The 17,554-nt window shown below is 35.1% G+C and overlaps 1 protein-coding gene across 1 annotated transcript in view; it reads left to right on the top strand.

Annotated features, from left to right (window-relative positions):
• Window positions 1–17,554, top strand: part of Hmcn1 (hemicentin 1) — a 450,607-nt gene that overhangs the window by 154,966 nt on the left and 278,087 nt on the right. The window contains exons 5-6 of the mRNA XM_013021737.1: window positions 13,028–13,199; window positions 15,295–15,401. Coding sequence (XP_012877191.1) covers window positions 13,028–13,199; window positions 15,295–15,401 — 279 coding nt within the window. The remainder of the gene's footprint in view (window positions 1–13,027; window positions 13,200–15,294; window positions 15,402–17,554) is intronic.

The raw sequence follows: 17,554 nt of genomic DNA, 5'->3' as shown, positions 1-17,554 counted from the left end.
TGTTAGTAAATATGAATTGAAATAAAAAAGATAAAAAAGTACATATGTAGTGTAGGTCTGTGCAGATACACATGTATAAACACATTCATGTGCACGTGCATAAATGTTTGGAAGGAAAACTAAAAATATCAAAAATGATTATTTGTAGTAACAATAGTGTTATTCCCTTTCTGCTTATGATTCTCTTTTCCACATTTTTAACATAGCATTTATTACTGTTATGATTGATTTTATTTTTTAATAACACAGCTTTTGAATACAATGCATCTTGATCAATGTCACCCCCATCACCATCCTCACCCCCCTTTGGCCCATGTCTTCCCTTTCTTTTCTTAATTTCTGGTATACCCCATGAATTCTTGACTGCATTCACCTCCTTTCTCCTCTTCATTTGTCTACCCTTTACCCTTGACTCCACCCCCATGATTAATTTTAATATAACATTTTAAAATAAAAATGTATTAAAATATAATTTATCCTTGATAGAGAAACATGATTTTAGGAAGTTATCATTTACCACTTTGGTCAGCCTGAATCTTATAATCACAAACAGAAGAGTTTTGCATGTTTTTGTTGTGTAGGAATACAAAACTAATGAGCTTATCTACTATTTTGAATTTGCAAGTATATTTTAACTTGAGTTATTTCTCTTTGTTTAAAAATATGTTTGTTTGTAGTGAATTTCAAATATGCATTCATATTTGCTATAGTTTTTCCATTCCTCTTAACTGATGACGTACTGGGATTTAATGATGCTTTAAAGATATTTTAGTAGTCCTCATCACAGCTGAGCATTATCATTATTATGTTTCTCCAGCTTGAAACATGAGTTCTTCTAGACTTTTCCTTGTTTTCTGGTTTTCACATTAAAATATTACCATTATATTAACATTGCCTAGATCACAACAAATTGTGATCTGGGTACCATTAATGTAAGATTCCTTCAGAAGCTGTCCTCATTTCTACTATGATTGGTCTTCCTTTATTTCTCTGCATTACTTTTTTTTCTTAGTCTATATCACCTGAAACAAATTTGGGTGATAAGATAGTCTATGGTGCTTATCACTTCTGAAGTGTTCCCTATAGTTTCTCTCTTTGTATCTGTCTCTCTGAAACTGTCTATCTGTGTCTGTCTGTCTGTCTGTCTGTCTGACTGGCTGTCTGTCTCCCCTGTTATCTCAGGGCCACTAACTCTAGCTTAGCTATTTTTCACTCAAGTCTGGTATTCTACTTCTTGATCCACACCTCAACTTCTTGTTTTTGCTGGTTAATTGAAGATAAAAGTCTCTCAGGCTGGCTTTGAACTTCAGCCTGCTGAGTTACTAGGGTTGCAGGCATGAGCCATGGGCACTCAACTTGTAGTTACATTTATGTGTGTAATTTTGCATTCTTTTTTTCCTAAAGAAAGTTTCCAAATTGTAAAAGCCTTAGGCCTACATAACCCAGGAGGTATTTCGTGGAACGTTTATGTTACATCATCATCATCATTATTTGCTTGGGGTGTCAGGCACTGGGGTTTGAACTCAGGGTTTTATATATTTTTGCTCAACTGGCGCTCTATCACTTTAGCCACATCTATGTTTCAGCTTTCTTCTGATTATTTTGGAGATGGACCTTTCTCTTTCGCCAGGCTGGCTTCAAACTGTTAACATCCAGATCTCAGCCTCTTAAGTATCTAGGCTTACAGGCATGAGGCAGCAGTGTCCAGATCTGTTCAATTATCTTATTTAATTTTTAATTTAAATTTTTTTTATTGTACTGGTGATGTACAGAGGGGTTTCAAATATCTTTTGCTGTAGAACTTTCCCCATGTTTCCAGAACTGTCTCCTTGCTTATTAATAGCACTTATTGAGGATGAAGCAGAGAGGATATATTATTCTAGTTGTTGGTGGCAGACACCAAAAGATTGTGTGCTGGAGTATTTGAATTGGACTTTGAAAACTACTTTAGACAGAGACCATCCCTTGTTAACTTTGTGTATTTAACATTGAACCAAGCATTTGGTAAAATGACTGTACTTAAATGTTTATTGGCTTAATATAAACCACATTTTAGGCCATAAATCAACCTTATATGTTCTTGAGTTGTTAATAATTAGGTTTAATAATTAAGCTTAAAATAAATAGAGCCAGTAATTTTTTTCCAAAGATCCTGATTAGCTAGAGGTTGGATTTTTTTTCTTTCTCTTTTTTCCTCTTTCCCCTTTCAATTCATGGACAATGTCTTCCAATCTGTTTCATGTTTATTTTTCAATCTCTTCTTTCTCAGACATCTAGATGACCTTTTGCTATGTTCCTAGGTCTGAATTAATCTATGGCTTTCATTGACTCTACAACTTTGGATTCTTGCTTTTACTTTTCTCTTTTCCCCTTGGACTTCTAAGGTTTGTATAGTTGTTTCCAATGGTCAACTCTGAAGTGATGATTTAGATGTGGGAGGTAATAAAGTTGTGCTGTAATTTGCTAAAGATGTTTGGCAATTCTTAGCATTCACCTATATCATTGCTGTTGTTACCAGTAAAATCCAAGCTGTTATATAAATTGAAGGTTCCTTTCCAAAGCGTAGCGGAGATCTGGAAAGAGTTAGATTGTTTTGTTCCTACTGCCAGCTTTTAAACCCTGTATAAGGTTCCATTTCTACCACCTGTGAAGTATTTCCCAGTAATTTTTGCCCACACTGATGGATTCCTTTCTTGATTGCTGGAACCACACAGAGCTGCTGTTACAAATGCCTCAGGGAACCTCTGTAATCACTTCTAAATCCTCTACTTCACTTTCAAAGCACTTTGAAGCCCTACTATGTGACATTTGAGTGTGGACTTGCTTTGTAGAATGCTTTTGAATGTCATTAGTTTTTAGGAGACTATTTGAAAATAATTAGAGATTACAATAAGATCTTAGCAACTTCTCTTTCAGATCAGCACACAATCAGAGCAGAGACATATATACAAAAAAGTCTTTTTGGTGTCTAAGGGTCCAGGAGTCATGAAACTTGCCTGTAGCTTGATTGCATGTGCTAAAATATCTAAAGAATATGTCAGCCTGACAGACTATATATAAATCTACATGGCAGCCTGGGAACAGTTGTTCAAGGGAGTGTTGAAATGCTACTCAAATTCTGTCTAAAAGTATGGAAGTTCTAGCCAACAGGATCTCCTTGGCACTATAGTGTTCTGATTAGTGATATATAAAAGAATCGTCTATAACGAAATGAAGTTTGCCATCTTACTGATAAGATGTGAGATTAATTTAATCAACCAAATTATAAATATTTAACACAGGTAAATAACTTTCCTCTGTTATGTTTCTAAACATAGTAAATGTATGCCAATACAGTGGGTTTACATCGTAAGTGGACTTAATTTGAAAATTGCATAGTCAAAAATCTGTCAAATCACCTTTAAATTGTAAGACTTTTGTAGTTCAAAATCAAATAATTCCTCCCTTCCTCCTTCCTCCCTCCCTTGCTCCTTTCCTTCTTTCCTTCCTTCCTTCTTTGCTTTCTTCTCCCCATTCCTCTCTTTTCTACTCTCATTCCCTTCTTTCCCTCCTTTCCTCCCCTCTCTTTCCCTCTCATCTTTTTTCTTTCTTTTGTTTCTTTTTCTGGTAGAGTCTAAGATTTCTTTCAGAGGTAGAATTGATGGGTAAAGTCCACAACAAGAACATTTTCTTGTACTTTAACGTTACAGTGGTTAACAGCATAAGATTTGGCAAAACTGTATCTTTCATGGAATCTTGTATTTATCAGAAATCCATTATGGAAAACATAAATACCAATAAGTAGGAGGCATAGAAAAATTCAATGAGATAACATATATAATGTTCTGGGCATAGAGCTTAGGGTGTAAGCTATTTAAATGATAGCCATCAAAGCATCCATCCAAGTGTGATTTGGATTTCAGAGGCAATCTGCCTCTAAAATCCAGTGGGGCAAAGCAAACCCAAGGCAGTAGGTGCTCTGATATTAACATCATCAGCCCTTGGGCTCAATGTGTTCATTTCTACCTTAGGAATAAGTTCTCGTCCCTTTCAGATATCTCAGTTGATATTAAGTCCCTAAACCTAAGTACATCATTGTTGGGAATGAAGTCTACATTTTGAAAGATCTTGATAACTTTCATTCTCTAAGGGACTAATAGGATTTTTATATGTCATCTGTAAGCCAGACAATCTTACATCTTTACTGTCCTTCAATAAAAGTTCACAATTAATACATTATTAAGTACAATGCATACTTTTAAAATAGTCATTAGAAATTAACATTTATTTTAATACTCTGGAATGCATTAGCTCAATCTCTTAGTTTTTTTATTACTTAATGACCATAAACAACTCTTCTTAATAGCCTTTAACTTTACTAAATGAGGAATTTCTCTGTAAAGTGATCTCAATTCTAACTTACCCAATTTAAGATATAAGGTTACATTTATATAACATTGTCATAAAAGATTTCTCCATCGGAGAGAGAATTTACATCTGTAAGCTGTTCTTTAACCTCCTGTCCTTCCTGTGAGAAAATGGCCAAACTCCGGGCCTCCTCCCAAGCCCCATGTATATATGCACACGTTATTTTGTATATAATTTCAGGGCATTCATACATGGCTTCGAAGCAGGGGCTCCAGGTTAGTAACTTTATCTTTGCATGGTATATCCTTTCATATACCTGCCTGCTTTATTAACTGTTTTATGAATGTCTCATACAAGTAGAGAGCAAGAGCCTATAACTTCAATAACCCTCAAGTACCTCCTCATCTAGGGGTCATTTTTTTTAACTTGTGGAGAGCCTAATTATAGTTTGTATATTTTTCTGCTTTTAGAATAGCAAAGGGACCTAACTGTCATATGTATGTGAATCTTTCTTTCTGTTTGTGAATGTATGGCTCATGTATTGAACAATGATTTCCCCTTTAAAAATTAGCACTTAAATGGGGAAACTAAATCACAAACCTTTGGCTACCTTGAAATAGATAAGTATTGATAGGAAAAAAAAAAGAAAGAATAAAAGTTATGGAAAACAAGCAAGAAGGCAAGCAGACATAAGAAAGGATTTAATGGGCAAATGAATGATCAAAGCAATCTTGGACATTTTTGTTATTTTAAATAAAGCATGTTTGCTGGCAAGCTAAATTTCCTTTATCATTTGTAACACACTGAAGCTGTATGACAGAGGAATTTTATGGAGATAAATTAATGAAATATAGTTTGACACTTTAAAATAGCAGGAATGAGTTCACTCTTCAAATATGTCTGTTGTGCTTCTATTTTTTCAGCTGTTGTACATTATAGAACTTGCGTCATGCTGAAGGTATGGTGGTTTTACACAAGATGTAGGTGCTTGTGGAGTTGAAGCTGAGGGTTACTTTTCCTATCATCACTGTCTAGAGTCTCTACTGAGCCCAAATTTCTTTTTTTTTCTAAATGTAAGAACACTATTAAGATATACTTCATGTATATAAAATGGACTTATTTAAAGTATACAATCCCATTTCTTAGTATGATTGGTTGGTAGCCTTCACCATAAAATTATTTAATGCCTCCCTGGTTTCTTTTTTCTCTTCTTTTGTGTTTTCTTTAGTTTTTTTCTTTTCATTTCCTTTCTTTTTGCTTTTGTAAAATCTCTTTTGCTGGTGGATCATGAACTCAGGGCCTCAAGCTCTTGCTTGGCTTGTTCAAAGCTGTTCTACCACTTTAGTCACATCTCCAGCCCAGGATTTTGTTTGATAATTAAAGAGCGTTCTGTGGTCTTTCTTTTCTTTTTTTTTTCTTTTGCTCTAGCTGTCTTTGAACATTGATCCTCTGAATCTCATCCTCCTGAGTAGTTCAGATTGATGATGTGAGCGCTCCACTTGCTTTCCCAATTTCTAATTTCTTCCAACATATATATATATTTGGAATTGGATACACTTTTATTTCTACCTGAAAGGCCCTTTTTAAAAAATCTTATAAATAATTTCTTAGTTTCATAGCTTCATCCTTGAGCATTCAGGACCTATGCAGTGAATCATGAATCACATTTGTTTATGAGCACTTACTATTTGTAAATCTCACTGTATAATTTCCAGATTCGAGCAGATTCTCAACAAACACAGAGTGATATAAATGGATATTATTTGGAGAGTGTATTTGGAGAATTACTGAGGTCTCCTCTTGAGATCTCATGTGACAAGATTTTTTGCTGAACTTGTTAATGTCTGCCAACTCTAATATTTGATCTGTCAGTATTCTACATGAATCCATCCTCAGAAGCAGGCTCAAATGTTAACCTAACTCACAGTGGTATTGTGTGAAATCTGAATGCTAACACATTCACCGATATTGAGAAATCTTGCCTGCCACAAGCTATTCTTGTCATGTTGACATGGCCAGTGCATTGGCTTTCACTATGCACATGTTAAAGGAAGAGAAGGCATCACTTCAAACTTGCCTAGCATTCAAGCAAGGGGAAACTGTCTAAGACTCTATTCTGAGCCATTATGCATTGGTAGCTTGATTTATTTTCACAGATGAATATATACCTCCCTTTGTCTATATTCTGAGAAGGTCTTCCAAGGGTAGGGTAGGACCATGGCTGTAGCGTTCCATTGTGTCTCTTATCATGAGCCCCCTAGTCCATATTTCTGATCCCTACCTGTAAGTGCCTCTTTCACTCCTTTATAATATCTCCTGGAGATTCAATAAATCATAACTACTCTGAATAAAATTCTGAATTATGGGCTCTGTTCCATCTAGCAGGGCAGGAATTAACTTGAACCCAAACCAAAAGAATTTCCTGGTTATCCAGAAAAGAATCTTTTTCTTAGCCAGGTCAGAGAAAAGCAAAGTCAGCCAAGGCAACCCTATACCAACCCCAAATGGTTGTTTCAGAATATTGCAAAAATGTCTCACAGCATATACTATGTGGTCATAAAGGCTTTCGTCTTGATTCATTCTTGAACACTCTCATTTTCCATCATGATAAATGAAGAAAACTCTACACTGTGAAAAGTAAGACTATTGGGAGCAAAAAGCAAGTGTCTTCTCCATAGGTGTGTGGCTTATGAACTTTGGGCATGTATGACTGGTTCATCTGTTAAAAGGAGATAATTGTGCATTTGAACTTATGGCAAAGGCTGGTTTGAGAAGCAATGCGAGCCTCTTAAAAATACGTGGTATGCAGTAAAAACTGGGAAAGCACCTGTTGTTATTAGTGGTGATATTGTATTTTTTTCCAGGGAAGGCTACCCTTAATAGGTTGGTGTGCTTATACCAGCTGGGTTTCTTCTATCCATTGGGCTTGAGAAATCTGTATATTGGCACTGAAATATTTCATTTTTACATTAAAAACATTTAATTCCAGAGATTTTATCTCTGAATTAGAAACTCGAAGTTCACCAATTAAAGAAACAAATAAAATTTACGTACAGCATGATGTTTACATTTTAGAGTACATGTGCAAGTTTTACCTTTCATTTCAGTAATTCAATGCTGAGTAAGGACTTGGTCACAAATGCACACAGGGTCCAAATGCTACCTCTTAGCACCTTCTTAACTCTAAGGGCAAACATCTCACATAAATTCCATCCCTTGTCTTCCTTTTTCTTTTCTTCTTTTATTTTTCATTACATTTAACAGGCATCGACTGTGCCCCACACACAATATAAGCTTTAAGGAGAATAGTAATAAAACAACCATCCATAGTTTCTGCCTTCACAGAGCTTACAATTTTGTGAAGGAAGCCAGATAATAACAGGAACTAAAGCAACTAAATGAATAATTATAAACCAGGTTGATTGCCTTACTTGATTTTTTTCTTTTTCACCAAGAGGACAAAGAAACTCTTTTGGCTGTAAATCATTCCATAGGGAATGACCTTCCAAATGAAATTCTTCTTCAAGTTCTATTTTTGAAAATGTATGCAGAAATAACTTCTTTTCTGTTTAACACTCCTGTGTTTTTTTTTGCACATTGTAACATATATATACTGGTTTTGTGCTTTAGCACAATAGTGCCTCATCCTAGAGTTAAGTTGCGATGTGAGCTTACTTTGAGCTATTATGTCCAGGCAATTTAAAAGTCTTTGGAGCACTGAGAGCATCTTCAGGAACAAGGAGCTTATATAAAAATGTAACTATTGAGCCAGACTCAATCTGAGTAGGTTTTAGAAAAACGCAGGAACTCATTTCCAATATCAGTTTTCTCATCTGTCAAATTAAGGAGCTGGATTAGGTGGTCCCCTGGGTCCTTCATACATATAAACTACTATAAATCATTTGAGAACCACTTTTACATTAAAACCTTTAATGTACTGTAAATGGCTCCCCAGTGGTTTGAAAAAGTTTTTTGTGTTGATAGAAGCGCACAACCCAAAGACTTACTTTATTCTAGTTTTATCTCTTTTGTCATTACAATAGATCATTTCCAATCTTATGAGAACATTCCCCGTAGTTAGGCAATTAAGAGACTTTTTTTTTCTTATATCTGGCATCCCGGGAACTGGAAACCTCACTTTCTATACATTCCATAGCATGCATTTGATCTGCTTGTATTTTGCATGTTGGTAGTATCAGTATTTCCTCATAAAAGGAGTTGCATCTGTTTTCAATTTGTTTTTTCTTATGGGTGGATAAAAAATGATTTGAGTCTCCTAATGTAAGTCTGCACTATATCTTTTCCAACCAGTAATATTATGATACAAGGTAATCTCCTTGTGAAAGCTCATAAATGTTGATGAATTGGAAATGATATTGAAAGTAAACCAGTACCTGCTTGTATTCTGCCATAGTTGAACACACTGGCCTTGTGAAACTGCAACTATATTAGAAAGGCTTCCTTCCATCTTGCTAAGGACACTTACAACTTAGAGACTTGCATGAGTTTTCAAGGGATGGCTGGATAGATGTCTAGCATTGCATCAGAACCTGTCTATATTGTATTTGAAGGAAAAACATATTTGAGGAATATCCAGTTGTGGGAGGAGTTATATAAAAATCACCTTTCCTTCCATTTCCACTTGATAGTTACAGCATTTTCTCAAATGTGAGATGCCATGCAACTCTTAGTGGTACTTGTTTTCTAGTCTTTTTCTACTGACAGTCATTTATGACCATGTTGTGTGTATTCCCTTCAAAGTACAAATTCTGTCCATTTTATCCAATTTCTCTCTGCCCTTTGCCCTTTTCTGTTCCATATACAACATTATCCTCATGGTTATTTATTTTTAGTTACATTTATCAAATGCTTTATCTGATCCTAATAAAATCTTTTCTCTTTAGTAAAGAAGATCCTTGAAGTGTTTCCTATACTGACACGACAATTTCAACAGTGATTATATATATATATATATATCTTACTAATATTAGTAAGATATATATATATATATATCTTACTAATATATATATGCTTTAAATATTAGTTACTGTCATTATGGTCTCTGTTGCTAATAATATAGACATATTTATGGAGAAGACCCACTCATAGCTTTGTAGGCATGATCATTAAAAATCCATTTTCAAACACTGTCAATTACTTCTCTAGACAACTTTGCTGGTATATGTATTATATGTAAAATTCAGATGCGTTATAAGATTAAATTGTGAAGAAATGTATTGCTTGCTTTAAAATGATTAGCTATATTAGATACAAGTTTGTGTTGAATTCACTTATGAAACATTTCAAGTTTTTCTTTGTGATAGATTACTTCCAGTGGCTCACTCTTTTTAAAATTTTTTAATACATTTTTAAATAAGTTTTTTATTGTGAAAATACTGTACAGAGGGGTTACAGTTACATGAGCAAGGTAATGAGTAATTTCTTATCAAGCCTCCTCCTTTGTTTTTCCTCTACCATCCCTTCCCTCCCACCTCCTCAACTACACTCCCCCCTTTCCCCATGCCCCATGCCCCTCTCTCCCCCACCTAAATTGTAAAGTTCATTTTTCAATATAGTGTCTTGTACATCTCATTGTTGTAGTGTCAACCTGTATCCCTATTTAAACAATTTGTTTTTTCCCTTCCCCTCCCCAAATTAGATGGACATCAAATACAGTGAAAACAGGTTATACTGTGGGGGAGGGACATACAAAGCAACAAAAAATTACATGGCACCCTATAAATACGTTGGAAACAATAGCAAGCAAGAAAAAATACTTGTTTTTTTATTGTAAAAATGCTGTACAGAGGGGTTGCAGTTACATGAGCAAGGTAATGAGTACGTTTCCTATCAAGCATTGTTACCTCCTCCTTTGTTTTTCCCTTACCCTCCCTTCCCTCCTACCTCTACAACTATACTCTTCTACTTAAAATACTTCAGTAGTTTGTGAAGAAATCTCCATGTCAGAGCCTGATCTCATGCTCATCTACTGCCTGGTCCTGATCAGCTTCCAATCTCCTTTTGGCTTATCTTTATCTGAACACTTCTCTGCAGCTGGATAGACTCATTCCTTCTTCCAACATACTTGTACTCTTCATCTCTGTGCATTGGCTCAGATTTCCTGTGCTACCTAGTCTGAATTTGTCTCTCTGTTTCATTTACCAAAAAAATCTTTCTGTCTTTCATAGCCTGATTATTTTGCTTTGTCTGTGAAGTCAGTGTTGAAATACATAACCAGCGCACGAAAAGGGGATTTATTTGGAGTTGGAGGCAACTAATACCATTATAATATCTTCTATGTGGGAGGGTGGTGATGGAATTTTACAGTGATTATTTCAATAAGAATTCCTGGTCCACATAGCAACAATGAGATGTACAAGATGCTATGTTGCAAAACGAACTTAACAGCTTTGGCAGGGGGTGGTGGTGGTGAGGAGTGTAGTCATGGAGATGGGAGGGCAGGGATGGTAGGGGAAAAACAAAGGAGGAGGCAACAATGCTGGATAAGAAATGTACTTATTACCTTGCTCATGCAATTGTAACCCTCTAAATGGTATTTTCATGATTTAAAAAATCTTATTAAAAAAAGAATTCCTGGTCTCACAAATCCCCATTGCAGAACATTTTAGTGTGACCATTGCAGTTAACTGCCTTTGTCATTAGCACATATGTCTTCTTTGCCATTTGTAGAAGACAACAGTTCATTTTACACTTACAAATAAAATGAATTTTGATTCTACAACAGTTAAAAACATGTATGAGAAAAACATATAAGAAAGCTATACTAAATAGCTCTCCGAGACGAATACTTACTAAATATTGACTAAAAGTGCCTGGCAGAGCAACTCAAACAATGAGCATTTGTTTTATGCTGAACTTAAATACTGTTAATTATGGTAATATTTTAAAAATATTTTTCTTAATCCTTGACAAATTAAAAAAGAAAGAAAAGTAAAAGGAGGTTTTTTTTTTTTTGGTAGAAAAGTGGATGCTGGTGGTTCTGATGATTGGTTCATGTTTGTTATCCTAACTGATTAGGAGATGGAAATGTGGAAGATGGCTATTTGAGGCCAATATAGGTACAAAGTTTGTGAGACCTTCTGAATAGTATAATATGTGCTTCATCCCAGCTACAAGGAAAGCTGAAATAAGTAGGATCAAAAGTTCCAGACTACCTTAGACAAAATAAAAAGTTCATGAGACATTTCAACAAAAACAGCTGAACATTGTAGCTCATGCTTGTCATCCTGGGTGTTGTTGGGACATGTAAATAGTAGAATCAAGGTCCAAACGAGACTGAGTAGAAAGCGAGATCTCCATCTCAAAAGTAGCCTGAACAAGAAGAGAAAAGGGCATGGCTGATATAGTAGACTACTTGCCTATCAAGTGCAAGGCACTGAAAAGGAGGAAGCTATTACACAACATTTGTTGCTTGGTTACTTAATTTGTGTCTAACTCAACTGACATTTTAAAACTATTTTTGTTTATTTTAATAGCACAACTGTATCTCTGTATTCAGCTTTGTTTAGTGTCTCATGCCTCAATACCAGAGAAATTGTCCTCAATGATAGGAAATCTTGAGAGACATTAAACAGAGACAGATGAAATAGATTACAGATTATCGTGATTTTATAATTAATTGTATCAAGATCAGTTAATTGCACTGTTTGTCTAATGGGGAATTGTTTGTGATACTGGAGAACATTTGTGGGAAGTGGCAGTTCTCCATGTCCATCTCTCCTTGTAACTCAGTTTTCCTAATAACTAGTTTACAAGAATGCACTTCTTAAATTGGTTCTAAAGTATTTTCCTGTTGTCATTAAATACAACAGTTACTTTTTTCATTGTATTGTATTCATTTTTATCCTAAAATTTCATTTTGTGATACTGCAGTTGTTTTTCAAAAATTAATATATTATAATATTATGTACTGTAATAAAACACATTTTATGTAATTGTGTTCCAAAGTAATGATTTAATACGTTAGAATTAGATTTGACAATTGACTGAATGGGTATCTTTTATTAATTAAATCAAAGAAGAAATGAAATTCAGAAAGAATGGAATAAAACAACCGTATAACTTTGGCACTACTGTTCTCTTTTGTAAGTTCCTGTCACTTCTTTTGAGTCGTGGTAAACTATTTATGATACCTATGTGCATTTCACTCTTCTAATTTTTCAAAACTGAATTTGTTTTAAATTTTCTAGTTCTGGGGTTTAAACATGGAGCCTTGGGCTTGCTGGGCTTTGTGCTTAGCTGGTTCTCTACCACTTAAACCAAACCATTTCTGTACTACATTGCTCTGGTTATTAAAAGTTTGGAACTGAACTCTCTTGGACTTTTCTGCCTGAGATGGCTTCAAATTGTGATCCTTCAACTTTCAGCCCCCTGAGTAGCAAGGATAACAAATGTAGGCCACTGATGCCTGGTTGGACTTCTCTGTTTAATGTTATTTCCTGATGGGACCACTTAACATTTAAGCAGAGATGAAACCAACATTTCATTCAGAATCTGTAAAAATCACAGGAAAAGCTTTCTTCACTAATAAATGAAATAAACCTTACCCCTCAGTACAGGTAGTGCCTGAGTCATGTGGTCAATTGGAGACCCTGAACTAGAGTAGGTATGAACTATAAATGTTTTCTGTTGTCACTTAGACTTTTTTTTTCTCTTACAGGTGTTAAAGTGGGTTGAAGAAGCAGTGCAGGCCTCCAAAGTTCACCTCTTATCCACAGATCATTTGACACAGGCTGTAAACACTTGGAAAATTCCTTTTGATCCCAGCCTCAAAGAGGTCACAGTATCTCTGAGTGGCCCTTCCCCAATGATTGAAATTCGAAATCCTTTAGGTGAGAGAAATCAACCATCCCATAGTCATGGACAAAGATAATAGCAGAATAAAAAGGTTTTCCCACTCTTTTTTTTTGGGGGGGTCCAGTCGCGGGGCCTGAACTCTGGGCCTCCGCGCTGCCCCTCAACTCTTCAGCTCAAGGCTAGCGCTCTACCCCTTGAGCCACAGCACCACTTCCGGCTTTTTTTTTTCTACTTATGTGGTACTGAGGAATCGGACCGAGGGCCTCATGCATGCAAGGCAAGCGCTCTACCACTGAGCCACCTTCCCAGCCCTTTCCCACTCATTTATGTCAAGTTAATGTTGAGTTTGTGGAGGATTTCAATCAATTCCAATGTGACTAGAAGGAATTTTTTAATAGTCTTTACTATTGTTGAAATAACATGAGATTTGAAAAGCTAAACCTTCTTTCACTCAAACAGATTAGATTCATACTGTATTTTAAATATTCAATGAAAAAATTAAATCAAAACTCAAGATATATTTGGTGAGATATTTCACAGTAACTTAGTCTATAAATGCTAGCATTTTATGTTATCTTTAAAAGAATCATATAAAACTTCATTAACAGCTGTCTAAATTTGATGCTCATTTTCTTTATAAGGTTTAATTTTGCAGAAGACAGTTGTTAAAAATCAAATTTAGGTTTCAGTATTCAGCTCATTGGTAGAGAATTGTCTGGCATGCAGAAAGCCCTAGTTCAACGCTCAGCACTGCAAAAATCAAATTTATTATTAGTGGAATGTTATAATTTTCCTTTTTTTTAACTACTATTTAAATACTATTTTATACCCATACTATTTGATCCCATTGTTGATTGATAATTGCAAGACATATTGACAAACAATGTAACAACAAATGTCACTTTTTGTAATATTTGTATTTAGAAATGTTTTTACTTATTGATAATTACAAAGTAGTCTTGTTCCCATTTTGACTATGGTAAATGTTGTAGACTTTTTTTAACCTATTGAAAGTACCAAGGCTGGGAAGGAATTAACTTAATTGTCTTCTTAGAAGAAAATAATTCCTAAAAGGCAATGACATTTGAAGTTGTCTTTTGAGGCAAGATCCACACTAGCAAACACATTGAAATATACCAAAAGGCCTTTTTTTCAAGACTTCTACTGGTTGGTCTGTTTTAAGTCACATTCCAATATAATAAAGTTCATGCTCCCTAGGAGAGGCTTGTGAGTCTCCTGATCTGGATGCTCAAACATACCTGGACCACTGCATTATGTTCTTACTGCTTCACAAAGCCCATGGAACACAATGATTGCCAATCTTTGGATTCCAACATAGAATGCTTACAACTTATTTGTTTATATAAAAGCAGATGTGGTCCATAGGAAGCCAAGAGTGAATAACTAAATGGTGGCTCAATTCCAAATTTGCTTTTTCTTTCTTTCTAGATTCCAACTCTAAGATTCTTTAGATAAATCTCAGATCAGGAGGAGATAGTACCATGCACTTCATTACACCCCTAGCTTTAATTATTCCTGTGATAGATAAAAGCCTTCTCCTCTGCTGTAGGGAAACTGATTCAAGTTTTGCTCTTTATACAAGAGCTTTGAGGTCAGTAATACCTTGAGTGATTCCCCAAAAGACCTGTTGTTCTGGTCTTCTTCTTTTCTTTTTTTTCTTTACTTTTCTTTCTTTTTTTTACAATCTTTGCCATTAATTATCTCAAGGGTTTGAATTTAATGTATTGGTAGCATTGTAATTATTATCTAGGTTGGTTTTGGAAATATGATTACCATTTCTCAGTGGTTCTTTTTTGTTTTTTGTGTTTTGTTTTTTTTTGTTTTACCATCAAATTGACATAACAAAAGGGAAGCTGTTACTTCAATTCCAATGTCCCCAAATCTCAAAACTAAGAATATTTCAGATATAAGTAAAATAAAACTTTGAATTGCAGCTGTAAATGCCTAGGTGATGTGCACTAGATATGGAATACATTTCACTACAGTAAAAAAAATGTTTCTGTGTTATTTGAACTCTGGTCTTACCCCTCGCTTTATGTAATGTTAAATTAGCTGACAGATTTAACAAGGAGAAGGATTATACTTGTTACCTCTATGTTTGTCTTTTAGGGAAACTGATAAAAAAGGGCTTCGGCCTGAATGAGCTATTAAATATCCACAACTCTGCCAAAGTGGTGAATGTGAAAGAGCCTGAGGCTGGAATGTGGACAGTGAAGGTACTGTTATTTCACAGAGTCTGTTTATTATTTTATTTTTTTACGTCGGCATGTTTGGCAAAGTACATACAATAGTTTATTTATATCCACTCTTGCACTCATGAAAAACACTTTCCACAAAAAGCAATGCACACAGTGTGCCTGGCTAGGAGGGGTCTTGATCACATGACTTTGGTAGTGTTTCTTTGATGACCAAGAACATCATTGATGCCACGCAGTAACACTTGAACATTTTTGAATAATTTTCCTATTATCAAATCTGTAGATGATCTTTACAATCTGCCTCATGCTTCCAAAACCATCAGAGCTGGAGCCAATGAGGAATAATGGTTATAGCCAGCGGCTCTGATGAGAACTGCCACAACCCTCAGCCAGATGTACTGATTTGAGAGCAGAACTTCTCTGTTCCTGGCCTTTCCTCCTCTGTCAAGCGACACTGGAAGCTTTTAATTTATAGAACTGGTCTGAGAATGAAAGCAAGATGAACTTCATGAATTATTTACCATGGTTTCTGGTTCAAAGCAAGATCTCAAGTACTGTTGGCTGTTGTTATTTTATAGATTTGTCTTCATTGTTTTTCATTCTCAAAATGGTTTTGATGTTCTTGAATTATGCTAAAAAAGTCTGTAGTGAAAGAATACCTCCTGTTTTGGCAAGGCAGAGTTAAGAACAGAAAGCACTTATTGAAGTTTGGGATGCCACAAGTCAGAGATGTCATTTTGCTGCAGATTGCATGTGGACTAGTAGGACAGATACTCTATGTGACTTTTCATCCTTCTCAGACTTTATAGTAGGGCCTGGTTTTATTTATCGCCCATTTTATTTATCTCCCATGATGTACCTAAGAGGTGTTTTCTTTTAGATCAAGTAAAAGCTGAGGAATTAATACCTTTCAGCCCTTGAAGAAATAAATTAATAATATAATACACTTTCAATCCTTGAAAGAATAAACATGTTGTCTACTGTGAGAACAGACTTAAAGGCATAGCCTTTTTTGGCCTTTTTTTTTCCTGTGTCATTTCCCTCTTCCTATCAGCATCCTTTGCATCTCCCAAGTAAACCACTTACCAGAATCCTGGGGGAGAATCCAAATGAAGATACTTCATGCAAAAGACAGTATTTCATGCACTGTTTTGTTGTTCATTGGCCAAGTTTCCCTTCATAAGAAATGGGATGTATGGGCTTGTCATTCATACAATAGAACTAACTGCTGTGCACATGTATAGGGATAATATATATTATAGACATGCAAGGGTACATTTTTACATGCCAGTCCATTCATATTCTGAAAGAATATCTATGTTTATTTTCCTATTTAAAAAGTGACAAAATGAAAATAATTTTAAAAAACTCCACTCAAGTGCTAGAATTTCATATTTTTTAAAACTCAGAACTTTAAATCCTATAAGGAAAAAGCCAAAACTATAGTATGGATATCTCTGAGTGGATATTATTAGGTAAGATGATAGGAGAAAAGGCCTTGAGAAAGCAGTTCTGGTAGTTTTTTCCTTTTTTTTTTTAATGAGTAGATCACAAGGTCCTATCTGCCTGCTTTATGAGCAGTTCCTTATACACAGTTGGTGCTCAGCATTTATTGGGTGCTTAGGGTTTACATATTGTGCTCAACATGTATTAGGTGCATTTAGCTGGCAGTGAGGAAGTATTTTCCTGTTATGATATCTTAAATAAATGTATCTTAAATTTAATATTATAAGTATTTTAACCAATTTGCCTGAAAGGTGATCAGTGCTGAGTCTGACATTCTAGTAGAAAGAAATACTATTAAATATTAAGTCTCTTTATCTCATAATATTCAAATTTAAGTTCTATATAAGTCAGCAGTAGCCTGAGCTAGAGGTCCACTGTGAGGTAATTTCTTGCTGCTTTCTGAATCATGAATTATCTGTTAATGGCTTTGAAACACAAGTGATATCATTCTATTCCTGCATATTATTAGTACTTTATTGTAAGACATGAGAACCTGTTTCCAGGTGATTTGGATGGCTACCAGTGATGTTTCCTCTAGTCAAACTCTTGCCTAGAGGAGGGATATTACATGACAGTTGTTTTATCTTACACTTAATGCTTCTTTCGGTAAACATTTGCCGAATGTCTACGTTCCATGCCACTTACTTAATGGGTGTTAAGCACAT

Source organism: Dipodomys ordii, unplaced genomic scaffold, assembly GCF_000151885.1.
Source record: "Dipodomys ordii isolate 6190 unplaced genomic scaffold, Dord_2.0 Scaffold57, whole genome shotgun sequence".
NCBI lineage: Eukaryota > Metazoa > Chordata > Mammalia > Rodentia > Heteromyidae > Dipodomys > Dipodomys ordii.
The sequence above is the reverse complement of the archived record's forward strand: the minus strand, read 5'-3'. Positions and strand labels throughout refer to the sequence as shown.